The sequence below is a fragment of the Oryctolagus cuniculus genome, chromosome 20 (genome assembly GCF_964237555.1).
Source record: "Oryctolagus cuniculus chromosome 20, mOryCun1.1, whole genome shotgun sequence".
In the NCBI taxonomy this organism is placed as follows: Eukaryota; Metazoa; Chordata; class Mammalia; order Lagomorpha; family Leporidae; genus Oryctolagus; species Oryctolagus cuniculus.
The window spans coordinates 40,075,735-40,101,956 of NC_091451.1; the positions used below are offsets into that span (position 1 = coordinate 40,075,735).

At 57.5% G+C, this 26,222-nt stretch overlaps 1 protein-coding gene, 2 long non-coding RNA genes and 1 other non-coding gene across 4 annotated transcripts; 2 read left to right on the plus strand and 2 right to left on the minus strand.

The window, feature by feature from the left end:
- The first annotated feature begins 976 nt into the window (after positions 1 to 976).
- On the plus strand, positions 977 to 7,167 carry LOC127490185 (uncharacterized). Its single transcript, XR_011385041.1, has 2 exons — positions 977 to 1,498; positions 2,396 to 7,167. It is a non-coding gene; the product is annotated as an uncharacterized lncRNA (long non-coding RNA).
- LOC108176053 (uncharacterized) lies at positions 6,450 to 10,182 on the minus strand. The gene is made up of 2 exons (XR_001792730.3): positions 9,629 to 10,182; positions 6,450 to 8,504 (listed from the first exon to the last, which is right to left on the minus strand). It is a non-coding gene; the product is annotated as an uncharacterized lncRNA (long non-coding RNA).
- LOC127490186 (small Cajal body-specific RNA 13) lies at positions 9,292 to 9,565 on the minus strand. Its single transcript, XR_007918033.1, has one exon. It is a non-coding gene; the product is annotated as a small Cajal body-specific RNA 13 (non-coding RNA).
- Positions 10,183 to 10,316: 134 nt separating the features above from the next.
- Positions 10,317 to 20,008, plus strand: GLRX5 (glutaredoxin 5). Its single transcript, XM_002723629.5, has 2 exons — positions 10,317 to 10,711; positions 19,415 to 20,008. Exons 1-2 carry the CDS (start codon positions 10,417 to 10,419, stop codon positions 19,591 to 19,593), a joined length of 474 nt encoding a protein of 157 aa, XP_002723675.2. The 5' UTR covers positions 10,317 to 10,416; the 3' UTR covers positions 19,594 to 20,008.
- The last annotated feature ends 6,214 nt before the right edge of the window (positions 20,009 to 26,222 follow it).

A 26,222-nucleotide genomic window follows, 5' to 3' on the forward strand; every position in this document is an offset into this window, starting at 1 on the left:
TTTATTTCCTTTCTAAATTTTATTTGTAAAAATGTGTATATTTACCATGTACTAAGGGCTTCCAATGTGGAAAATACTGCTCTTAGCCTTTCCTACTTCCTCCCGTCACCCTCATTACCACCAGACAAGGTGGCCACCGTCACCTACCCATGTGCCCATGAGGGAAAGGAGGGTGACAACTTGGCCATCATCACACAGCCATCACGTGACTCATCGAGAGCTCAAACCCCACCGTCCGGCCCCAGCATTCTAACTCCTCCAGCTCTGTGTGGCTGGTGGCAATAGTGGAAGTCAGGATTAAATCCCAGCCGGCACCGCGGCTCACTAGGCTAATCCTCCACCTGTGGCGTCGGCACACCGGGTTCTAGTCCCAGTTGGGGCGCCGGATTCTGTCCTGGTTGCCCCTTTTCCTGTCCAGCTCTCTGCGGTGGCCCGGGAGTGCAGTGGAGGATGGCCCAAGTGCTTGGGCCCTGCACCCGCATGGGAGACCAGGAGAAGCACCTGGCTCCTGGCTTTAGATCAGTGCAGTGCACCAGCCACACGCATCAGCCATAGTAGCCATTTGGGAGGTGAACCAACGGAAAAAGGAAGACCTTTCTCTCTCTCTCTTTCTCTCTCTCACTAACTCTTCCTGTCAAATAATAAATAAATAAATAAAATAAAATAAAGGATTAAATCCTAGTCTCTTTCTTAGGTTATGTTTCCCCACAGAGCTCTGTTGAACTCAGGATGTTAGTGAGTTTTTTCTGGGTCAAGGTCATGGATGAAATGCTAAAACACCTTGTAGCAGCGTTTGCAGCAGGAGAGACTGGGTGAGTGTGTGTGCGTGTGTGTGTGTGTGTGTGTGATGTGTCTGCTGCCACAGGGGGCGCTCACCCTGGGGGGCTGACCCTGTGTGTGTGTGCACACAGCAGGACTGAAGCCTCCAGCTATGTTGATATCTGCATTTGCAGCAAGGAAAACAGCAGAGTTTCCAGCTCTGTACCACGGGACGCGCGGGGCCGGTTGTGCCCGTTTCAGAGATAAATGTGGTTTTGTATTCTCTGAATTGCCGCATCCCCGCTCGGCTACTTCCTGGGCTGTGAGCACTCAGCGGGGGCGAGGCGCCCTTCGAGCGCCATTCTTCAGGATCCAGCAACAGCCTACTGTGGGTTGGCTTGCAGCCCGTTTGTTTTTGTTTTGAAATCTGAATTGCAGCTTTCATAATGTCTGTTTCCAGCCCTGGGGTGGTTGGCAGAGCAAGGCTCCCTGGATCAAAGCCTGCTGGTGGGGCGTCTCTCTGGGCTCTGGCGTCTCTGGGCTCAGCGTGTCCCCTCCTCTCGCCTCCACATCCGGCAAATGGGCCCACGCCTGCTCCGTCTTCCCTACGGAGCCGTCATGGGGATCCCGTAGAGTAGGAGGGAGTGAGCGAGCGATCGAGCTGCACCCGTGAGGTGTAGTGGCTGCAGATGACCTTGGCAGAGCTCAGGACAGAGGCCACGCCAGGACATGGCTGCAGGTGAGCACTGCACGGAGGGAGGGAGGAGCAGGCAGCCTTTGCCTTTTGTGCTCCCTGGAGACATGGCTTTTGAACTCTGCCGGTGTGCTTGCTGGGGGGGGGGGGGGGGGGGGCGTGGCTGCTCTGGACACGTGATGCCATTAGCCGCTGTGTGCTAGGCAGAATTCCCCGGGGGAAGCTGGCTGACAGGCAGGGGCATGGCTGTGGTATAAGCCTCAGGGCAGCGGAACCCAGAGGGGCATCATCCTGTCCCAGATAAGCGGGCGTTCAGTCTTCGGGGAAGTCCACACTTATCCCAGTAAGGGACCTGTAAATGCCAAGTGGGTTCCCGCGTCTGTGAGAACGGGAGGGAGGGAGGGGGCGCGAGGCAGCTCTCCTGCCTGCTGGTTCACTCCCCTAATGCCCTCCACAGCCAGGACCTTGGCACTCCGTCCAGGTCTCCCTTGTGGGCTGTCACGTGGCTCCGCCGTTGAGTCCAAAGGCCCGCCCCTTGGTGGGGATTCTTGCGGGCAAGGACACTTCCCTAACAGACGCTGGCTTTGCTGCCGGGGCCCAGCTCCACACAACCTAGCAAGCAGCTGGCTCCAATAACGCGCGGGGAAAACGGCTTTCAGCTGCAGTGCGGGAGCACCGGCCCGAGGCTGCGAGGGGCTTGAGTCCTGAGAGCTGCCCCAAGGCCCTGACAGGCGCCCTGAGCAGACAGAAGGACCCCAGGGGTGGGGGTGGGGGTGGGGTGGGGGAGGGGCACGCACATCCTGGCATCTCAGAGGTCTCTGCCAGCTCCAGGCCCGTGGGACCGGTTCTCGCCTTCGGAGCTCCTGGTTGTCTCACCGTGCAGAGGCGGCGTGTTTGTGTCACGGGTGAATTTGGCCAACTGGCGGGACGCTGTCTGCGCAGGTCACAGATGGCAGTGACTGCGGACGACAGAGGCTCGCACGCAGCAGGCACTGGACAACTGGACAAACCCCCGGCCCAGCTCTTTCCTGTCCCGGAGCCCCCAGGAGGCTTGAAGAGCGCAGTCAGGGAACGCTGCCCGCTTCAGCCAGCTGCAGCCCGCAGCCCTGGCAGCCTCGCCGCTGCCTCTCTGCGGCTCTGATGGGGTTCCCCTTCCTCCCCCTCTTCATCCTCCCTGGGCCCTGCCCTCCCTGACTATGGACGCTCCCAGGGTTTCTCCCCTGCCCTCCTGTCGCTCTCCTGGGGTCTGGACCGATCCAGACCCCAGGCAACAATCAGGACCCTGGTCCTGGGATCTTAGAGACATCACCGGAAGGCCCAGATGTCCCTCAGAACCTGGGGAATCCGAATGCCCAGAAGTGACCCAGGGCCTTGCCTCGGCAGCCCTCCTTCCTCCCCGGTAGTCCCCTGGTGACAGGCCCAAGCCCCTCCCTGCACTCAGCCCTCCCTGAGGGCTGCCCGGCCCCCCTCCGAGGGGTGCCCACATGCCCTTCCCTCTCCAGTCCTGCCGCAGTCTCCGCACTGGCCTGCCTCCCACCCCAGTTCCCCCGTCCTGCCCCGTCATCTCTCCAGAGCGCTGCAGCCTGCACGCCTTCCGGAACCTTCTGTCATCCAGGAGTGCTCAAGCTCCCCGCCCCTTGTGGGACTGAGTGGCTCCTACCCTGTGTCCATCACAAGGCCGTGAGGTCCTTGGGATGAGGGAGGGGTTCCTCCTGCTCCACCTGGCCCCTGCTTGGCACACAGCTTGTGGGATCTGCGGTCCACGGGATGAGTTTCACACAGTTCGGGATTTGCTGAGTCCCAGTCCTGGGTGCTTTACCGTGTTACGTGGTCTTTATTCCAGAATTATGTATTAGGCATACGCTGGTGCCAGAAACAGAGCTAAGACACCTGGCCACAGAATGAAACCCGGGCAGGGGCTGGGACAGTGGCTAAGGGTGCCATCGGGGATGTCCATGCCCCACACGACGGTGCCTGCTTCTCCTGCTTCTGGTCCAGCTTCCTGCTAATGCACACTCTGGGAGACAGCAGCAATGGCTCAAGTGTTTGGGTCCCTGCCACCCACATGGGAGACCTGGATGGAGTCCCAGGCTCCTGGCTTCAGTGTGGCCCAGCCCTGGTTGTTGTAGGCATTTGGGGAGTGAGCCGGTGGATTTAAGATTTTTTTTTTAAAGATTTTTATTTTATTTATTTGAAAGACAGAGTTACAGAAAGAGGTGGAGACAGAGAGAGGTCTTCCACCTGCTGGTTCCCTACCCAGTTGGCTGCAATGGCCGGAGCTGCGCCTATCTGAAGCCAGGAGCCAGGAGCTTCTTCCAGGTCTCCCATGTGACTGCAGGGGCCCAAGGACTTGGGCCATCTTCCACTGCTTTCCCAGGCCACAGCAGAAAACTGCATTAGAAGTGGAGCAGCCAGGACTTGAACTGGCGTCCATATGGGATGCCAGCACTTCAGGCAAGGGCTTTAACCCGCTGCGCCACAGCACCAGCCCCAAAGGTTGTCTTTCAAATAAAGAAGAAGAAACAAACCCCTTATCTGGCATAATGGATGAAGGCTTCCTCTGAAGTCTAATTTTTTTTAACATAACCCCTTTAAACTGTGGGTGTATGCAGTTTTCATTCTAGTCCTGAACACACCGCACGGTTCCAGGACTTCTTACCCAGCGCGTGTGGAAGTTATGCTCCTCAGGGGGCCCGCAAGCCTGAACATCCTTCTGCAAAATGGGACCGCAGACTCCAGATCTCGGAATATCTGCGTGCGTAAGCGTGATAGCTTAGGGACAGGACCCAAGACTACGCCTAATACATGTATGTTTCATACCCACCTCACAAGACAACCTGGAGGTCATGTGGGGCAGTACTTCCAACGTGCCAGTTTTGCCCGTGTCCACCACGTGAGGCCAGCTGTGGAATTTCCGACTTGCAGCGCCATGTGGGTGATTTGGGGGCTTCCGGGTTTTGGATGCAGGACAGCGCCGCATGGAGGCTGCTTGCCTGTCTCTTATCTGCGCCCAGAGTGCCGCTGCTTGCAAAGAGGAAGCCCCAGAATTTCTGGTTTATTTTTTCATCTCTCGCTGACCAGCCCCGGATTCTCCTGCTTTCAGCGTTAGCCTTTTAAACGCACTGCTTCTAATCTGTTGTGGCCTTGCTGTGGAAAACCCCAGGGAACCGCCCTAAGATAGTGGGCTGGGCGCAGCTCTGAGCACGCGGGGACTCATTCCCAGATAGTGTGGGTGATCACAGGAGGGCCCCAGGGCTCCGGAGGAGCAAGGACTAGCGCCCCCTGCCTGCCTGGCTGGGGAAGGCAGAGACTCGTTTACAGAAAGGCCCACGCGCTTCTCTGAGCAGAAATGACGGAAATGCCAAGTATAGGAGCAGTGAGAGGGTGGCACGGGCCCTGCCCCCACGCGGCCCCAGGGCTGCAGCCGCACGGCTGGAGGGAGACGAGGCGCAGGGCCCCCACTGTGCTGGCTGGCACAGAGCCCGTCCGGAGATGGAGGCGGCGTGCGGCACCCTCTAGCTTGGTCACCCAGTCTTCCAAGGGAGGTGCATGTGACAGAGCAGCCCCCCCGCCACTTATTCTAACAGAGCACAACTGACTGACAATGGTATTTTATTAGAACTCTTTAAAACTCTGAACCTTGATAGGCACTTCCTATCTCCCTGGGCTACATTTTCAAAGTACGAAGCTTAGAATTAACAAATGAGGTTTTTGGGCTTTTCCATCATAAAAGGAGAAAAAAATACTTAAAAGTCTTTCCATTCTCTTGCACAAAGACAATGACAGTTAACGTCTCTCCCCATTTCTAACCCGAAGTCCTGGCCCCTTAAGCGGGGTGAAATCCCCTTTCTTTCCAGCTGAGACGTACGTGGCAGCAGTGGGTCCCGTGCTGGCCAGCTTTCATTCTGCAGGCTTGCAATGATCAAGGCTCAGAGAGAAACCTGACCCATCAGACCAGCCACGGCCTGCGATCCGCCTGCACAACCACGCAGGCCCCCAGTGTTCTGGCTGCAGGCTCGGTGACACACGGAGGCCAGAACCTCCCCCGGCAGGAACACCTTCCTAACTGGCTCCCTGGCTGTCACTCTAGCTGGAATGTAACAGTTTGAGTTACAGAACCCATCTGCTACTACAGAAAGAAACAAACACAAAATTTAAAGTCACTCGTTAAACAGTGGGTAGAGGGAAAGCCAACAATTCATCGCCTTTAATCAAAAGCTTTTTTAATGTAATTTTTGTAATTACCATTTCATATTTTTATTTTATTTTTTTAATTTTAACTTTTTAAATTTGAAGCAGAGGGAGATTCTCCTACCCACTGATTCACTCTCCAAATGCCCACAACGCCAAGGGCTGGGCCTGCCCAAAGCTAGGAGCCCAGGAACTTAATCCAGGTCTCCCAGGTGGTGGCAGGGACCACAGTACCACAGCACCTGCTGGCTCCTGGGGCGCACGTCAGCAGGCGTCAGGACTGGAGCCCTGGAACTCCACTATGCGCTGCAGGTGTCCCAAGTGGCACCTGAGCTGCTGTGTGACACTCCCTTGTAAGAGGCAGGACTTGGGCTTCTATCTGTGGAGTAAAGTAAGCTTTAGAAGCCTGAGGACACAGAACACAGGAAGTGAAAAGCTAGGAGGAGACTTTTTAAATTGGATCTTTGCATTGAAGTTGCTGCCATTTTAATTCACAAAAGCATAAAAAAGTCACTCTCTGCCCAGAACATCTACAGGCACGCACAGCAGAGGCCACTCAGGTCTTCAATTCTGCAGAGAAACTCAGAGCGAAGCCGACCCCCGGATGTTGTGAGTAAACGCGAGACAGAAGGGAGACCAAGGCGTGAGAGCTGTCACCCGAGGGCTCACGCAGGGTCCCGCGAATTCACGTACGCAAACACTGCTTGAACAAGACGTACAATACACATGCGAAGACACACCTGCGCCTCAGAGCAGAGGAACACGGTGCAGGGGAGGCCACCACAAAACACACCCAACACCGGAATAAGGGAAAAGGTTTATTGTCGGGTGGCAGGGAACCCCACAGGCTGGAGGCAGAGAAAACAGGTCTCATCATAGCTTTGCAGAGGTAGAAGTGGGAGCTGCGAATTCCACCAGGGTGGGGGTGGGGCTGCTGCCGTGATTGGGCCATTTAGTCACCTGACCCCTGGTAGGCCAGGCTGGGTCCTGGAGAGGCCCAGCCCATTGCGCAAGGTGGCGGCTGGGCCAGAGCCCAAGGTGGCACCCGGGGCTCGAGATGGTGCCCCGATAAGACACCACCATCTTACTACCAGTACAGATTTCTGAAAACGTGGCGACCAGAAGTGGAAAACAGGAAAGGCCAGAAACCTGGGCAGCAAAGAGTTCCTGAACAGCTGGTGGTGGTGAGGGCCGCCGCTGGGGCCCGGTCACCTTCCGTGACACCCGGGTGCTGATACTCACCCATCCCAGGGTCCATTCCAGACTGAGCCACTCACACCTCTAGCTCCCCACTTCTCTGCATCCCCCGGCACCCTGAGAGCCACAGAGAACAGGAGCCTAGGCCGAGCGTCATGATGTGGGCCACTCCCACGGACAGAGGAGTCCCGGCGAGAGGCTCCACCCAGACAGGGCTCTGCCTGGCTCCTCCCTGGTGTTGGCACGTTGATGCCAGCCTAGCACAGACGCTCCAGAATTACTGGTAACAGCTAAGCGCATCAGAGAAAGGTTCTGGGTTCCAACCCTGCTCAGTGGAATTCTGGGTCCCAGATGCTATCTTAGCTCAGCGATGTCTGGCGGCTCCACCCCAAGTGCAGCCCAGGCTGCCAATTTTCTCTTAAAATGACGCTTTTACAAAGCCAGGCCCTTCCGTGGCACACACTGTGACAGCCCCCCCATCTTCTACAAACGGTCATTGCTGAGCACACAAGGACTCGGCACTGGCCACGCACCCTGGGTGGGCGCCGCGTGCCCGGGCTAAGCTGCCGCTTGGGACGCCCAGCGACTCTGCACTTCCCACCCAGCTTCCTGCTAACGCACGCGGGAGGCAGGAGGCCCGGTACCTGGGCTCCCGGCTGTTGCAGGCGTTTGGGGAGTGAACCAGGGAAGGGAGATCCGCAGCTCCCTCTCTGCTCTCTGCATTTCAAATAAATACATCCCTTAAAAAAATCCCCGACTCCAGCTCACGTCACTTGGGACTGAGATAGAGGAAGAGGCCATCACATTTCCGAGGTTTGTTCCTTTTTACTCTGAAAGGCTGAGGCAGACCTCCCATCAGCTGGTTCCCTCCCTAAACGCCTGCCATAGCCAGGGCTTGGCCGGCGGAAGCCCAGAGCTCGGAACTCCACCGAGGCCTCCCACGCGGGCGGCAGGCCCTCAAGGGTCTGGCCATCACCGGTTGTCCCCTGGGGCGTGCGGCGGCAGGGAAGCAGATTAGAAGTGCAGTGGGCGGCAGGACCCAGGGACCCCGAGAGCTGAAGCACACAGCGGCCTCCCTCTCTAAGACTCTGATGGCTGCCGCGTCCTGCGAGAGTGGTGTCAGACACACACCAACACCTCGCTGAGCCTGCTGGCTCCACCCCCGTCGGCAAGGCGGGGGCACAGCGCCCGGGCTCCCCTCCATTTGCCCCCCTATCACAGCAGCACAGCCTCCCAAACGCTGCGCCTCCTTTCAATTCTGAAAACACAGGTTTCCTCTCAGTCCTCATCTCCAACGACAGCTGGGTTCCCAGCAGCACAAACATCTGACGACCAGGGAAGACGGCAGGACGCGCCACTCTCCATCCCCGCCGGCCTAGGCCTGGGTCCTCAGAACGCCCCCGTGCAAACCCTTCTCCCATGCCCAGGCTTGGAGAGCGGCCTGACCCACGGTCGGCAAGAACCGAGCCAGGCTTTCAGGGGAAAACTGCCAGCGTTCATTAGACAAGCAAGAGCCACTCGCTGCGACCTCAGCACGAATCAGAGACTCCGGCAGGGACTCGTGGGTCCTCCTGCGAGGCACACCGGACGCCAGGCTTCTGCCCTAACCGCGGAGTGCCAAGTTCTGCATCACGTGTGTAGACCACGCCTGGAATCCCCGAATCTGAAAAACAGAAAGTCTTCTAAGAACCGCAGCACTCGTGGGCCTCACATGGAATCAGCACGTACCCCCCCATGCAGCAGTGGACACCCAGGGCACCCCCCAGTGCAGCAGTGGACACCCAGGGCACCCCCCCAGTGCAGCAATGGACACACAGGGGACCCCCCCAATGCAGCAGTGGACACCCAGGAGCCCCCTCAGTGCAGCAGTGGACACCCAGGGGACCCCCCCAATGCAGCAGTGGACACCCAGGAGCCCCCTCAGTGCAGCAGTGGACACCCAGGGCACCCCCCCAGTGCAGCAGTGGACACCCAGGGCACCCCCCCATGCAGCAGTGGACACCCAGGGCACCCCCCCCAATGCAGCAGTGGACACCCAGGAGCCCCCTCAGTGCAGCAGTGGACACCCAGGGCACCCCCCTATGCAGCACCCAGGAGCCCCCTCAATGCAGCAGTGGACACCCAGGGCACCCCCCCAATGCAGCAGTAGACACCCAGGAGCCCCCCCGTGCAGCAGTGGACACCCAGGGCACCCCCCCTGCAGCAGTGGACACCCAGAGCCCCCCCCAATGCAGCAGTGGACACCCAGGGCACCCCCCTGCAGCACCCAGGAACCCCCCCAATGCAGCAATGGACACCCAGGAGCCCCCGGAGGTGGACGGCCCGCCAGGCTCCAGTCTGCGCCGACAGGTTCCCCGCAAGACCGCCTGGCCGACACGGGCTGCCGCTCTGATTTTAAATGCGAGCACTCCCGTAGCACCCAGACTCGTCACCCCCCGCAACTTTCAGTCGTTTGTAGCAGTACTTAGTGTCCGACAGAAACCACTCGGTCTGCCAAACAATATCGCGACTGCAAGGCTTCTCTCACTGTTGGCGGATCGATGATGACACGGCACAGCCATCACCCCCGTGGCAACAGCTGCCAGGAGCTATCGGAGGAAAATTGCACACGGAGCCGCCGGCTCTGGGGCGGCCATGCCTCAGCTTCCTCCGGGCTATGCTGTGTCTGCAAGCCCGGTGCGCGCTGGGGACCTCCGACCCCGCGCGGCGCCCAGGCTGCAGCCGCGGCCTCCTCCCGCCACCCGAGCGCCCACCGCGCTCCGCACCCCGCGCGGCCCAACTGGCTACCTTCTCGGCAAACGCCGCCCGAGCCGGGACCCAAGCGCTCAAGCGGGCTGCAAGGCCAGGGCGCCCCGGCGAGACGGCCTTGCTGTTCCAGCAGCCACCGCACGCCGGCAGCCCGGGCCTCAGCTCCCGCTGGCCGCGGGGCCCGAGTCTCCGGCCCGGGCTGGCCCAGGTCCTCGGCCGCCGCCCTTCGGCCGCTCGCGAGGGCGGGCATTTATGCGGGAGCGAGGAAGATGCCGGCCGGCGCTACTCCTCTACCTTCCCGGATACCCGCGCCACGCGCCGGCCCGCCGCACTGTCATGGCAACCCACTACGGCCGACACCGGAAGCAGAACCTTCATCTGGACGTGACCCTATCCCAGAGTCCCAGGCGCCGGGCGAAGCCCCGCCCAGCGTCTTTCCCAGTCGTCCCCAGTACCCCAGCTGGTCCCGCCCATTCTCAGGAGAAAGGACGTCTTCCTCTTCGCTTTGCCTCTGTTGCCGGGCAGCGTGGCCCTAATGGACATCCACGCTGTCCAATCAAGCGGCAAAGAGGTTGCCGACGGCCAATTGTAAGGTAGCAGGATGCTATTCCAGCGTAAGGACCACCTCCTACTTGCCGGAGCTGGACGAGTCACATGATTGGTTGAATCAAGTAATTGCGGGCCAGTATTGTCCAATGACAGAGAGCAGTTCGGCGCAGGCCCAATGAGAGGCTGCGGGAGGCGGGCCCTCCGCCGCGAGCCCGGGGACAGCTCCCGGTGGTTCTCCGAGATCCCGAGCCGTCTAGGGCTCCGGCGAGGGTGCGGGCATGAGCGGGTCCCTGGGCCGGGCGGCGGCGGCTCTGCTCCGCTGGGGGCGCGGCGGAGGCCTGTGGAGTCCGGGCGTGCGGACGGCGGGCTCAGGCGCGGGCGGCGGCGGCGGCAGCGGCTCCACGGAGCACCTGGACGCGCTGGTGAAGAAAGACAAGGTGGTGGTCTTCCTCAAGGGGACGCCGGAGCAGCCCCAGTGCGGCTTCAGTAACGCCGTGGTGCAGATCCTGCGGCTGCACGGCGTCCGCGACTACGCGGCCTACAACGTGCTGGACGACCCCGACCTCCGGCAAGGTCAGGCCCGCGGGGCGGGGGACGGGCCGAGGCCCCCGGGCCGGGCGGGGTCGGTGCGGCGCGAGGGCTGTGGACCGAGGGTCCGGGGTGGGCGCGTGGTTGCTTCGAGCCGAGTCCTGCGGTCTTGGGGTCTGGGCTTGGGCAGTGGCGAAGTCCCGGGGGCTCGCCCCGCAGGGCCCGAGGACGGTGGTCAGCAGCCCGGCTCCGCGCCCCGCACGGCTGGGGGTGGAGCAGAGCCGGACCTGAGGCCGAGGCGAGCACTTTGGGGGTTGGAGAGCCGGGAGACGACCCAGCGACCCTCGTCCGAGGCCGCGTCCCAGGCGCAGGTGTTGATGTGGCAGGAGAGGGCTGGCTGCAGGGTTGGGGGGTCTTAGTTGAGGTCCGGGGCGGGTGGGGGGACCTAACCTTAGGTTTCAGGCGCTCAGGTTGAGGGGCCGACGTTCGGGAGCTTGGCCCTGGGGAGTTATGGAGAGGGGCGCAGCAGGGAACTCCTGGCCCCGGGTGAACTCGCTGCCCCCAGCCTGGAGCCCCGGGGGGTGGGGGGCAGGTGCAGCAGGACTGTGGATTTCACCATGTGTGTGGGAGTCGGGGGGTGCTGATAGCCAGTTAGCATTTAGAAAAAGATTTATTTATTTGATTGACAGAGGGATTTTTCCACTTGTTGGTTCACTCCCCTAGGTGGCTACAACAGCCGGGGCTGGCCAGGCCGAAGCCAGGAGCCAGGAGCTCCGCCCGGGTCTCCCACTTGGGCGGCAGGGACCCAAGTGCTAGGGCCATCTTCCGCCGTCTTCCCAGGCGCATGAGCAGGGAGCGGGGTTGGAAGCTGAGCAGCCGGGACTCTGGTACAGGACGCCGCTGGCACCACAAGTCGCGGCTGAACTTAACCTGCTGTGCCACAGGCTGCCCCCACCCGCCGGGGCGTCTCTTACGTCCAGCTTGGTGTCGGGCAGGGGCCCAGGGGACCCTGTGCTCCAGCTGGGGACTCGGGACCGAGACCCTGCCTCTCCCAAGCCCAGGGCTCTTGTCCAGCTTGCTAAATGGTGGCCCCAGGTTCTGTGTGGGGACAGCCACGACTGGCTGTGGCCGTTCTGTGCCGTGCTGAGGCAGGCTGGTGTGTGGAAGGGCCGTGGTGGCCCTCCTGCCCTGGCCAGTCGACTGTATGTCCTCAGGTCGCCTTTTCCATAAAACGAAGATATGAAGGCCCGACGGCAACGTTGGGTTTTGTGAGGAGGAAAGAGTACAGGTTCCACGAGCACATGCGTCTTCGTGTGGCACAGGGAGCTGTTCCACTGTTGGCACGCGCTGGTTCTCAAAGTTCTTCCCCACCTTGTCTGCTCCTTACAGAACTCTTGGTGACAGCCGATCCTGCGTCTGCTGTCACTGCTGGTGGTGCCTAGGAGGCGCCTTGGGTGGAGGCGTGGAGAAGCAGGGTAGCATTGCTGGCTGTCTAATGCAGGCTGTAGTACTGTGTGTGGAGAATTAGGTTAACGTTACTGGTTGTATAATACAGACTACAATAGTACCGTGCGTGTAGAAGCAGGTTAGCATTGCTGGTTGTATAATACAGGCTGCAGTAGTACTGTGCGTGGAGAAGCAGGTTAACGTTACTGGTTGTATAATGCAGGTTACAGTACTGTGCGTGGAGAATTACCTTAACGTTACTGGTTGTATAATACAGGCTACAGTAGTACTGTGTGCGGAGAAGCAGGTTAACATTACTGGTTGTATCATACAGGCTACAGTAGTACCGTGCGTGGAGAAGCAAGTTAGCATTGCTGGTTGTATAATGCAGGTTACAGTACTGTGCTCTATTTTATAATGCAGGTTACAGTACTGTGCGTGGACAATTAGGTTAACGTTACTGGTTGTATTATACAGGCTACAGTAGTACTGTGCGTGAAGAATTAGGTTAACATTACTGGTTGTATTATACAGGCTACGGTAGTACTGTGCGTGGAGAAGCAGGTTAACATTGCTGGTTGTATAATGCAGGTTACAGTAGTACCGTGCTTGGAGAATTAGGTTAACATTACTGGTTGTATTATACAGGCTTCAGTAGTACTGTGCGTAGAGAAGCAGGTTAACATTACTGGTTGTATTATACAGGCTTCAGTAGTACTGTGCATGGAGAAGCAGGTTAACATTACTGGTTGTATAATGCAGGTTACAGTACTGTGCGTGGAGAATTAGGTTAACATTACTGGTTGTATAATACAGGCTACAGTAGTACTGTGTGCGGAGAAGCAGGTTAACGTTACTGGTTGTATAATACAGGCTACAGTAGTACTGTGTGCGGAGAAGCAGGTTAACGTTACTGGTTGTATAATACAGGCTACAGTAGTACCGTGCGTGTAGAAGCAGGTTAGCATTGCTGGCTGTATTTTACAGGTTACAGTAGTACTATGCGTGGAGAAGCAGGTTAACGTTACTGGTTGTATAATACAGGCTACAATAGTACCGTGCGTGTAGAAACAGGTTAGCATTGCTGGTTGTATAATACAGGCTACAGTAGTACCGTGTGTGGAGAATTAGGTTAACGTTACTGGTTATATAATACAGGCTACAGTAGTACCGTGCGTGTAGAAACAGGTTAGCATTGCTGGTTGTATAATACAGGCTACAGTAGTACCGTGTGTGGAGAATTAGGTTAACGTTACTGGTTGTATAATACAGGCTACAGTAGTACTGTGCGTGGAGAAGCAGGTTAGCATTGCTGGCTGTGTAATGCCGGCTATGATGCCGTGCACGTGCTGGCGACTCCTCTGCCCTCTCGTCCACTGGAATGCAGCCGGTCAGGCCCTGGGCTTTATCAGGGGCTGGCGGCTGGCTCTGTGGTCTTCATTCACGGCAGCTGCCTGCCTGCAAGATAAGAAGGGAGTGACCGCTCTGCTGTCGGCTGGGCCCCACCTGGCGCCCGGCCAAGTGCCGACAAGTTGTGTGGTTGACATCTCGATTCACATAAGTTCTGAGGGTCTTCGGTGTCTAAGCTCATGTTCTGTTGAATGTCACTGGACGTGGACCGTCCTGGATTATGGCCGATGAATTGCAAGTAGAAGCAGAAATCGGGTTGTTTACTGTTTAGCATTTGTGTTTCTGTCTTCTATCTTATACATCTGGCTTCCTATATTTATTTTTTTTTTATGATTTGTCTATTTAATTGAAAGGCAGAGTTACAGAGAGGTACAGAGAAAGAAGTCTTACATCCACTGGTTCACTCCCCCAGATGGCCGCAATGGCCGGAGCTGTGCCAATCCTAAGCCAGGAGCCAGGAGATTCTTCCGGGTCTCCCATGCGAATACAGGGCCCAAGGACTTGGGCCATCTTCTACTGCTTTCCCAGGCCATAGCAGAGAGCTGGATGGGAAGTAGAGCAGCCAGGACTAGAACCGGCGCCCATATGGGATGCCGGCACTGCAGACGTATGGCCTCACCCGCTACGCCACAGTGCCAGCCCCATGTCTGCTTCTGACAGAGCAGCAACAGGAGTTCAGCCCTGAAATCTCTGATTGTGGAGGTGAGGGCAACTGGACGGTGGGTGAAGCTGTTGCCTGCGACACCTGCCTCTTAACAGCACTGCTTCGAGTCCTGGCCACTCTGCTTCTGATCCAGCTCCCTGCTGGTGTGCCTGGGAGGCATCAGATGGTGGCTCCAGTGCTTGGACCCCGGCCACCCACGTGGGAGACCCGGGTGGAGCTCCAGGCTCCTGGCTTCAGCCTGGCCCAGCCCTGAGTGCTGCAGATACTTGGGGAGTGAAGATCTTTCTCCCCTCTCCTTGCTCACTCTTACTTTGCCTTTCATGAAAATAAGCAAGCATGTAAAAAATACAAATCTGTACTTAAAAAAAAATCTCTTGACCACTGAGTTTCATTCGCTGATATGTGGTTGACGCGTGTGTCTGTACCCGTGGGCTGTAACACACACGTCTGCTGCTGCCGGGGAAAGTGAAGGTGAGTGCAGGCCGCCAGTCCCACTGGACGGAGGTGGGAGCCCGGCCCAGCGCGGCCCTGAGCCTAGCCGGGCGCGGCTTTGAGCCCTAAGACTCCCCTGTGCTGTGTACCGAGGCGAGTGACAGGCTGGCCGGTGCTCGCTGTTGCCAAAGATGGGTTTGTGCGCCGGCCCCAGCCAAGGGATCGCCGCCCGCTGCAGGGGTGAGCACCCGCCACCCGCCGCAGGGGTGAGCACCCGCCACCCGCCGCCCGCCACCCGCCGCAGCAGTGAGCACCTGCGGAATTCTCTCTTCCTGCCCCAGTGAAGGCCAAGGTCTGAAGGGGCCCAGGCGGGGAGGGGCTGCCTGTGAGTGCCAGGCACTGAGGCACGGGGAGTGGGCGAGGCCTCTTGCCCTCCCGTTCTATCTGCAGTCACACAGCAGAGAGCCAGAGGCCGGGGGCAGGCCAGAGCACACCGCTGTCACCCAGCTGTGAGCGTGCCGTCCACGCTTCGCCGTTTGCCGTCCAGGCCAGGTTGCCTCTGCGCAGCGCAAGCTTGCAGCCAGCCCTCAGCCTGTGGCCAGCTCTCCCCTTGCTCTGAAAAACACACGCAGTTTAAATGTGCTTGCTGGATCACCGTTGTTTTCCTTGCGTTAGGAACAGCGTGGTGGAGCAGAGACTCAAATATTTGTGGAATAAACAGCCGTTTTCCACATTGAGAATTTGCCCAGTGTCTCCGGTATCCGCACATTTAAGACAGTGGTAAAAATACGACACCTGTCAGCTGGCTGCCACTAGAAGTCGGACAATAAGTTGTGTGGTTGTGCTTGTCTGTGGCTGTCTCGTGCTGCAGGTGAGAGTGTAGGGTGGTACCCACACGTCCCTCGAGTGTCAGCACTAAGCCGGAGGTGGACAGGGCCCAGACCCAGTGGCCTCACCCCCAGGAGTACAGTCTGGAGTGGGAGGGGCTCACTTCCTCTGTAAGAAAAGGCTTTGTGGGCCGCACATGTTCAGCGCCACCATTGTGTGACAGTGGTCGGGCAGTACATGGACGAATGAGTGTTGCTGGCTTCTGATAAAACTTTATTTACAAAACCGGAAGTGGATCAGATCTGGCCCGCAGGCCGCGGTTTGCTGCCATTGCTAGAGGTGACGCTTGCTGCGTAAGGGACACGCGAAGATGCCCGCTGCCATGTTGCTGGAAGGGTGGAAAACTGACGGGAGGAAGTCTGGGTTGCTTAGTAGCAGACTGGATAAAGTAGTTCAGTGATGTGATAGAAAACGAAATTGGGATTAAAATGTACTAGAACTAGATTTATTCAACATGGCAAAATCACAAAAATACGTTTGGTGCGAGTGTTGTGGTCATGCCGGTGTCGTGGTTAAGCCACCACCTGCGACACTGGCATTCCATGTGAGCACTGGTTGGAGTCCCGGCGGCTCCACTTCTGATCCAGCTCCCTGCTATGAGCCTGGGAAAGCAGCAGCCAAACGCCTGGGCCCCTGCCACCCACGTGGGAGACTCAGATGGAGCTCCAGGCTCCTGACTTCAGTCTGGCCCAGCTCTGGCCGTTGTGGCAATTTGGAGAGTGAACCAGCAGGTGGAAGATCTTTCTGTCTCTCTCTGAAACTCTGCTTTTCAAGTCAATCAAGTAAACCTTGAAAAAGACTGTGGGTTGAAAGGATGTGTGTACAGACGTTAGAGAAGTCAGGCAGTGTGCCGGGCAGGTGCGGGTGCAGTGCCGGGCCGCTGTGGGCGGCGGTGCCGGGTGCCGAGCCTGGCTCCACCGCGCGGGACTTGGGTGACCCAGCTGCTCTGATTCCCCTCATCCATAGCCTAGGGACAGCTGTACCTCCCTGGTGGGCTCTTTGCGAAGATTAAATAAGGTTATTTGTGGAAGACACTGAAAGAGTAGCCCTTAGCTCAGTAAATGATATTCTTGCTAGTATTTTTCTGTATTTTTTCTCCGTGTTTCTCAGGAAAGTGTTTCCGTCAGGGTGGGATGGAGAGCGGTGATGGGGAGGGGGGTGCACGGGGTCCCTGCGCTGTGCTGGGAGCTTAGTTCCTTTTCCCTGTTATGTCTCCAAGCCTGTGAGACAGCGCCGCTCCCACTTGACAGACGGGGAAGCTGAGGCCGTCTGCGCCGTGTTCACAAGCCAGCAAGCGGGCCTGCCTGCCCTGCCAGCGGGCCGCGCTCCTCCCGGGGGGTAGCCGGCCTGGCCGCTGCTTCCGGCTCGGGCTGTCTCGGGCCTGACGCCATTCTCGAGGCTAGGGAAGACCCAGATGACTGGTGGTGACGTGCCCTGTGTGGGGCCACGGAGCCCAGCAAGCCGAGTGGGTGGAGGCCCTGTGGTGAAACCCCAGGAGAAAGGAAGCCGGGGCTGCTGCGCTTGCACAGTCCAGGGTCCAGACCAGGAGCAAAGTCCAGCGCCCTGCAGGGCGGCACTTTGAAAGTGCCTCTGGAGGTTCGGGAGGGGGTGGGCGTGCATCTGCCCTGCCTTCGCCGGCTCAGGCCACTGGAATACTGATTTTTTTTTTTTTTTTTTTTTTTTTTTTTTTGTGGAGCAGTAATATTTGTGTAAACCGATTTTGCAAGAGTCTCCTGACCCCTGGCTCCTCCTGTTTCTCGGTTACATAACTGCGGTTAACCTTTTCTGTCCCAGGTTGAACCCTGTCTGTCGTAGGAAATAGGATTATCTTGAACTCTGTTCTGGGCTATGATTTCCTGAATGGCGGAAGCTGGTCCCTGATTCTGAGTTACTTCTGGTGATATTTGTAAAAACTGTCACAGTAGGTGCAGCTTTTGAGAGCTGCCTGTGGGAGAAATTAACCATGTTGATACAGTCATTGAGAGTCCACAGGGTTCTTTTTAATTGTTCAACCTGCGAACAAGGTCTTTTCTTTCTTGCAGAAGTTTCTCACTTCATTCCATAGGAAACAATTGGGTATTTCCTTAAGTAGTTAAACTTATATCGGATTTCTTTAAAACGGCACATCGCATAGCTTTGAAGAAAGGAGCCAGAGCTTTGGCTGCGCATTACTGGGAACGCAAAGGCGGCAGGTGCACTTCCCCCGGCCCCGTCAGCCAGCGGGCACGCGGGTGCTGTCCGGCAGGTGCTGGCATTCACTGTGGCCTGCGTGTGTTAGGAGGAGTGGTGTGAAGGGGTGGCTTCGTTTGCACAGGGCTGTGCGTGTCGGGTGATGCGGGCTCTCTGGAATCTGTGGTCTGCAGGCTCCTTGTACCGGTGGCCGTGGGGTGGGGGCTCGGTGCTGTTCCCCCAGCTTCCAGTGTCAGGATGTGGGGTCTGCAGCAAAACGAAGTTTCATGAATGAGGCCAGATCGTAAAAGTGACGGACAGATTCACCCTTCTACTCAACGAAGATTTAAATTAAAAAAAATTTGTTTTTTACCTTTTAGGATTAAACATGTAGTTTTGTGGCAGAAATTTTTTTAAAACTTTTAAAATGTATTTTGTTTATTTGAAAGGCAGAGAGAGAGAGAGAGAGAGAGATCTTCTGTCCACTGGTTTACTCCCCAAAGGTCCGCGACAGCCAGGGCAGGGCCAGGGCAGAGCCAAGAACTGGGCACCCAGTTGAGGTCTCCCACGTGGGTGGCAGGGCCCCACACCTGAGCCATCATCTGCCAGCCCCAGGGTGCAGGTTGGCAGGAAGATGGAAGTGGAGCCAGGACTTGAACCCAGGATGGGATGAGTGCACCGTAACTGCTCTGCCACCTGCCCGGCCCAGGCAGCATCTGTGGTATGTGTCAGAATTGAAGGCCCTCACTGGAAGAAACTGATAGAACTTTACTGTCCTAGGAGGATTCGCCATGTCTTAGTAGTTGAAAAACACCTGATGTACACATAAATGGCTCGTGTGTGAAAGGTATTGAAGGAAGCTGAGGAGGTTAAAGAAGCCACTTCGTAGGTGACATCAGTGCAGTCAGTGCCCACAGACTGAGGGAGGGTCGCATTTACACCTGGCCCGCAGCGCACATGTGAGTCCTTCATCTCTGACGCCCACCGTCAGAATGGCCAGGAGCCCGTGTGTCCATGCGCTTGGCCTGGAGAGAAGTCCTGATGATGAGTGGTGCTGACCCTTTCCTGGGGACCTGAGACCCCAGAGTGGCTTTCCCAGGCCCGGGGCGGGGCGGGGGGTGGGGGACATGGGTGAGGTGTGCAGAGCAGAGATAAGGCGCCGGCACCCGCGCCCAGGCTGACGCCGCTGTTCAGAGCAGACCCACTGTTTGTGTAGAAGGCACCAACTTTTGAGGGCAGGTGACTTCCATCTGGGGGCTGTTACCTGTGATGATACTGTAAGTCAGCTTGGTCATTTTATTTGGAAAATGTTTGCTAAGAAGTGCTAGATAGAGGGAACACATTTTGTATTTTTAATTTGCATGAAAATCACTACTGATTTGTTTGTTTATGTGCTCCGTTTGGCCAGTTAAAAATAGCTCTGTAGTCCGCTCCGTGTAATCTGTGCAGAGGAGTTATGAGTCGTGCCCTTGACCTTGTGCTTTACGTAGGCAACACAGCCTTCACTGGCGAATGTTTGCAAGTGCATTCGTGTTGGCCTGTGAAGAGAGATGTCCGAGGTCACATGACCCGCTGAGGGCTCGTGGTCTGTGATGGGGAGTTGAACCCTGGCCCGTGTGTCCCTGGGACTGACATGTTGCTGTCCCGGAGACGGGAAGGCAGAAGAGGAGGGGCGCTGGGCAGAGGTCTTTGTGAAGCTCGGATGCGACCTTTGACGCTTGAATGTCCTCCCCCCGCAGGCATCAAGGACTACTCCAACTGGCCCACCATCCCGCAGGTGTACCTCAACGGCGAGTTTGTGGGGGGCTGCGACATCCTCCTGCAGATGCACCAGAACGGGGACCTGGTGGAGGAGCTGAAGAAGCTGGGGGTGCGCTCCGCCCTCCTGGGTGAAGACAAAGACCAGGACTCCAAGTGAGGGCCCGGGCGCCGCCGCCCCGCAGGGCCTCGCCGCCCAGAAGCCCTCGCCGCGCGGCCTCTCCTGCACCCCCTCTGCCGGCTTGCAGGCTGAGGCTGGGTTCCGTTCGTCTGGTGTTCGGGCTGAGAAGAGTCTGCGATGAACCTGTTTACAACACTGTGCCGTAATGATTCAGTGCTGTCTCCCGCTCTCGCTGTAGACGGAGCCTGTTCTGTGGTCACCTGTCCCTTCCCTGACCCGGGGACGCAGATGAGCTTGTGAGTCCCTGCTGACCGTGACCCCTCTGCTGCTGTGTCGGTCTGCAAAGATAACACCCCCGGTTGTTTGCTCACTTCTCCCGTCAAGGAAAATGGTGGACAGAGAAAATGTGACGACTGGGGTGTGGTTTTTTTAAAATAAACTGCCGACAGCGGGACCCTGTGTGTGCGTGAGTTAATCCCGCTGAGCACAGCCCTGCAGGGCTTTGTGGTGCCTGCAGCCTTGGGAGTGGCATTCCCTTGACGCACCTGCTCCTGAGTTGTTGCAGGAATCGGCCCCGAGCTGCGGCTCGCCAGGGGAGGTGGTGCTCTGAGTGCCGAGTGGACAGTCCAGCAGGAGGCGGGCTGAGCGGAGGGACACGGAGGAGGCGAGGTTGCACCTGCCATCCTCAGAGCCTGTGCTGCAGGGGGGGGCGGGGGGCAGGCATCGGCCTGCGGGGCTGTGGGTGCGGTGGGTATTTTGTTTCTGAGATGATCGGGCCTTTCTGTATCGACACATCAAATCGCCCGGAAGTATGCAGAGTTTTTGTCTAGCGGAGCTGGGTGAGTGAGCGCGTGGCCTCACCATTCAGATGCCAGGGTCCTGTTTCAGAGCGCCTGGGTTCCAGTGCCCTGCGGGGCAGCAGGTGATAGCCCTAGCGGCTGGGTCACTGTTGCCCCTGAGGGGGACCTGGGCTGAGTTCCCAACTCCCAGCTCCATCCGGGAAGCTGCTGCTGGCATCTGGGGCCTGAACCAGTGAATGGGTGCTCCCCTCTGCCTCTCAGAGAGAAAGAAATGATTGCAAGGTGGTTTCAAGTGGGGCCTTTATAAGAAAGGAAGTAGGGGCTGGCGCTGTGGTGTAGTGAGTAAAGCCACACCCTGCAGGGCCGGCATCCCATATGGACACCGGTTCGAATCCCATCTGCTCCACTTCCTATCCAGCTCTCTGCTATAGCTTGGGAAAGCAGTAGAAAATGGCCCAAGGTCCTCCACCTGCCTGGGAGATCCAGAAGAAGCTCCTGGCTCCTGGCTTCGGATCAGCACAGCTCCAGCTGTTGCAGCCAATTGGGGAGTGAACCATCGGATGGAAGATCTTTCTCTCTGCCTCTCCTCTCTGTAACCCTGACTTTCAAATAAATAAATCATTAAAAAAAAAAAAAAAGGAAATAATTGGAGTCACAGCAGAGAGTCGGTGTCCAGGGTCTTAGTAAGACGCTCATGGTCTCTGCCTCCCAAGACGGTTAGGGAGGAGCCAGCAGGGCTTCCCAGGCTGGGGGGAAGGGGCCATCCCAGGGCCGGGTCCTTCCTGGTCTCCAGAGCGTGGGTGCAGAAGTGCGTCTGGGGACGGAGCGGGGAAGGTGGTGCATTTGTAGGGATGGGGGGAGGCTGGCTCCTGGCCCCAGCGCCCTCTGGCTGCTTCTATGTTGACCACTCAGTTTCTGGAATGCACCTGGGGAGGAGTCTGCACACTTCCTGCCTGAGGTCGGGTTTGTGGTGTGAACTGTACATCCGGTCCGTGGATGCCTTGGAAGTGAAGAGCACGCGTAGAAATCCTAGAGGAGGCTGGAACACGTCGGCGGGATGGAAGAGAGGGAGGGCTGTGGGAGCTGCTGGGTGTGGTGCGCCAAGGCTGTGACCTTGCCCTGGGAAAGGCTTCATGCCGCCCGGGTGAGAACCAGGCAGAGTCGCTCACCCAGGCCTGCACAGGGGCCCTCGGCTTCACGTCCGGGGTGTAGCGTGGTCACGCTCTGTGGGTTTGCTTCTTTTCCTTAGATCTGCTTATTCACCCCTTAGCTTCGTCTGAAGAGTGAAACGGTGAGAAGCTGACTCGTGTACAAAACGTCCCTGGACTGTCCTTGGGCCAGGAGAAGGCTGCCAAGTGAACAGTTTGGCCCTGAAACCTGTGAATCTTAGCGAGATGCGACCAAGTCACCAGAGGACTTAGGAATGTCAGGAGTCACCCAGCTCTGCAAGACTTGTAAATGCTCTTCCTAGAAGTTAATGAATACTCTTTCCTATCTGGGGCTGGCGCCGTGGCTCACCTGGTTAATCCTCCGCCTGCGGCACCGGCATCCCACATGGGCGCCGGTTCTGGTCCCGGTTTCTCCTCTTCCAGTCCAGCTCTCTGCTGTGGTCTGGGAGGGCAGTGGAGGATGGCCCAAGTGCTTGGGGCCCTGCACCCGCATGGGGACCTGGAGGAAGCTCCTGGCTCCTGGCTTCGGATCAGCGCAGCTCCGGCCGTTGCGGCCATCTGGGGAGTGCACCAATGGAAGGAAGACCTTTCTCTCTGTCTCTCTCTCTCACAGTCAAGTCTAGCTGTCAAATAATCAAAACAAAACAAAACAAAAATTCTTTCCTATCTGCTTAGCCAGTCTTTACCCAGTGGGAAATTGAAGATGCTGTCTGATAACTATGATTAGTTATGAAGGTCTGCATAATTAGGATGCACAGTGAGGTCAGAGCAGTGAACCTCAAGTTCCCCAGACAGGTGCACCAGCCCGCGCTGTCTCCACGAGGACAGGATCTGCTCCTAGGCTCCCGGACATGTGGCTGCTGTCAGACTTGTGTTGGGTGTTGTCTGTCACAGCTTGAAGCCGGGTATCCGGTTAGAAACAGATGAAGGTAGTTTAGAAGATTAAACATTGTTATGATTTCAGGTTTTTATGTTTCATGGACTGGTGGTTACATAAATGTTACACTTCATTTATGCTCTATGTTTTGGAACTATTTCAGGACAAAAGGCAACTTTTAAAAAAATATTTATTTGAAAGAGAGAGTGACAGATTTCCATCCACTGGTTCATTCTCCAAATGGCTTCACCAGCTGGAGTCAGCTACCTGCTAATGGGTACCCAGGGAGACAGTAGTGATGGGTCCCTACCACCCACGTGGGAGACTAGATTGATTGCAAGCATTTGGGGAGCACATGCACATGTTTTCTCTGTCTCCCAAACAAAAGCAAAATGTAGCAGAAACAGGAATGAGGTGGATTGGCAGAGTTTTGTTGAAGTGAATTTAGGTCAGAGGTGAGAGCTCCCGCATTCACTGATAGGAGAAAGTATGTGTTGGGTTGCACAGAGGCGGCTTTGTTTTCATAGAAGTGCAAATCTTAGGCCCCGGAGAACCCTGTGGGCTGAGGGAGAGCAGAGGCTGGGGAGGGGAGGAACGGGCCTAGGGTCCCGGCACTTGCAGGCACGCCTCGTGTCCTGAGAGCCGCGTCACCTCTGGTCTGATGGGCATCGTGCAACCGCGAGCCGAGCACAGCTGCGCCGGCTCAGCCTGGCCTGAGTCGAAGCCGGCGGCTGCTCCCTGGGTGCGTGCACCTGCTTCCAGGATCCTTTAACCCCTCTGCCAGAGCTCTGGCCTGACTCCCTCCCTTCCCCACCTCCCGGACTCCCCCTAGCAGCACAGCGACACCTCTTAACTCCAGAGCGCCTGCCCTGAGCGCCCCAGACAGAACGGAAGCCTGTGTTCACTCGAGGATGGGACCGTCTTCAACTTGGCTTTCTTTGTGAGAACAGTAGAGAATCCCCCTCCTCCCTTCTCCTTGGACTGGTCACAGGAAGTGACAGCTTATTGAAGTTCAGCCCAGCAGCCTGGGGCAGTAGCCAGGAGCCTGGGCCTGGCTCAGACATCCTGGGTTTGTGTGCCGGCTCCTCCCCCGGGTGCTGCTGACCTCACACCAGCCAGTGCCCCCTTTCTCCACCTGCCTGGGCTTGAGTCGGCTTCCACCTGCACCGCGTCACTCCTCACCACCTGGAGGTCCGTCTGTGCTCATCAGCAGAGGGTTGTGATGGGGCTTCGTGTCCGAAGGTAGGTGCCAAGGTTTCGTCTCAGTGGTCCCGCCGCCCTAGGTGATGGGAGGGCCTTCAGCCCGAGAATTATTTTCCTAAGCAGGTAGTCTGACTTACTGCTACAGAGTGTTACGACCCGTGTTTCCTCCTAGAGTGGGAAGTCTGTTCTGAACTGATTTGTTGGGCTTTGTGTGAGTTAACGCTCACCAGAGCTTGGTCTCACCTTGAGCTACTTGTGGCTTCTCAGCGGCGAGGATGGCGACACCGAGTTCTCCTATCCAGCCGTTGTCGCAGGGTCCATCTCGCCACACGGGGAGGTGGACGCGTGCCCTGGCTCGCAGGAAATTTGCTGCTGAGATGTGGGAAGCCCCTGGCTGCCACCGCTGTGTCCTCTGCCAGTCCTGACAAGGGCAGGCTTTGACCGTCAGTATCCAGTGCTGAACCAGGCTGAGCCCTAGAGCCTGGGGCCCCTCCCTGCCTGGGGCTGAGCCTTCCGCCCAGGGTCAGGTCCCTCCCCTCCTGCCCTGAAGCTGGAGTCTGACACGGGAGAAGCCCAGTGCTTTCCCGGCATCTTGATGTGTGGATTGGAACCCTGGCAACTGGCAGCTTCCTGTGATTCTGACCTTTCAATTGTGTTTGTCTCTTGTCCATCATTTTTTAGTAAAGTCTCCTTAGAATGATTCTGGGGAGGGAAGGGGCTGGTGGTGTGGTGCAGTGGGTTAAGTCAGCGCTTGCAATGCCAGCGTCCCATGTCGGAGTGCCACTTCCAGTTCCAGCTGCTCCACTTCCGATCCAGCTCCCTGCTAATGCAGAAGATGGCCTTGAACCCCTGCCACCCATGGGGGAGACCCGGATGGAGTTTCTGGTTCGTGGCTTTGCCCGGCCCAGACCTGGCCATTGCAGCCATTTGGGGTGTTAGTGGACCAGTGGATGGAAACTCTCTCTGCCTTTGAGACAGGAGATGGTCCTGTATCGTTTGGGTGAGCATGATGCAATCACCAGTGTGGGCACTGGTGCTGTAGTTAAGGCAGGGCTAGGACATCCTCATCGTATCCCAGAGTGCCTGGGTTCAAGTCCCGTCTCTGCTTCCGATCCCAGCTTTGTGCAGATGGACCCTGCGGGGCAGCAGGAGATGGCTCAAAGTTGGGTCCCTGTCATCCACTTGTGAAACCCAGATGAAGCTCCTGGCTTTCACCTGCCCAGCCCTGGCTGTTGCAGGCATTTGGGGAGGGAACCAGTGGATGGACGGTCTGTTTGCCTCTCTCTGTCTCTCTTTCAAGGAATAAAAATAAATTAAAACAAAACAGGGAGGCAGTAGGAGCAGAGTCAGAGGAGGTGGAGGAAGAGGCCACACGCCGAGGACTGCAGGTAGCCCCTGGGAGCAGGAAGAGACCAGGAAACCATTCTCCCTGGAAGTTATAAGAATGCAGGCCGTGGGGCCAGCGCTGTGGCACAGCAGGTTAACGCCCTGGCCTGCAGTGTTGGCATCCCATATGGGCGCCGATTCTAGTCCCAGCTGCTCCTCTTCTGATCCGGCTCTCTGCTGTGGCCTGGGATAGCAGTGAGGATGGATGGTCCAGGTCCTTGGGCCCTGTGCCTGCGTGGGAGACCTGGAGGAGGCTCCTGGCTCCTGGCTCCTGGCTCCTGGCTCCTGGCTTCAGATCGGCGCAGCTCCGGCCGTTGTGGCCATCTGCGGAATGAATCAGTGGATGGGAGACCTCTCTCTCTCTCTGTCTCCCTCTCACTGTCTGTAACTCTACCTGTCAAATAAATAAAATAAATCTTAAAAAAAAAAAAAAAAAAAAAAAAAAAATGCAGGCCTCAATTTTGGCCCTGTGAGACTGCGGACGAACGACCTCCAGAAATAAAAGAGAAAAAAAATTCGGTTTAAAGTCACTGGGTTTGCAATCACTTGTTACAGACTCAGCTGGTCCCTGGGTTTATGGGATCTCACTCGGTGTGACAGGGGAGAGGGACACAGCATTTGGTCCCCCACCCCCCACCAAAGATCTGCTCCTTCCAGACCGCGGCTGCAGGGCGCAGGGCGCAGGGCGGTCAGACTGTCACCGTCACCGGTGCGAGGTCAGGAGCCAGGAGCAGAGCTGGAGTCTGGGCCGCGTCCCATGTCAGAGGCCTTGCCACACGAGCGTGTCCTCGGCGCAGGAGCTCGGTGAGGCTCTGGCGGGGTGTCTGGGACGGTTCTCCCCACAGCCGCCCTCAGAGCTGACGTCCATCTTCAGTTCCCCATGGCAAGAACCAGGGCGGCCAGGCCTTCCGGGAGACCCCCCAGCAGTCCGCTCTCAAGTCTGCGTGCAGGTGGAGGGTCCGGCGTTCCAGGCCAGCAGCGGCAGGGCAGGCCCGCTGGGCACAGCCAGGTGCACGAGCAGCATGAGGGATGCCCAGGGGAGGCACTCGAGGCTCCGGGTGCGGTGCGGACCCATGGCTGAGCCACAGGCCCCATTGTGCTTCCTGGGAGAAATTCCAAACATGAGGACAGCCAGGCAGAGCTGCCCGGACGACTCCCACCAGCCGCCCGCTCTCCCTGCACTTCCGCCCCGCCCTGGCCTGGTGATCTATTTCTGCACCCGCTCAGGGCCAC

Coding starts and splice junctions, on each gene's coding strand:
- GLRX5 (XM_002723629.5), top strand. CDS start 10,417: ATGAGCGGGTCCCTGGGCCGGGCGGCGGCGGCTCTGCTCCGCTGGGGG. Junction 10,712..19,414: donor CGACCCCGACCTCCGGCAAG/GTCAGGCCCGCG, acceptor CTCCCCCCGCAG/GCATCAAGGACTACTCCAAC.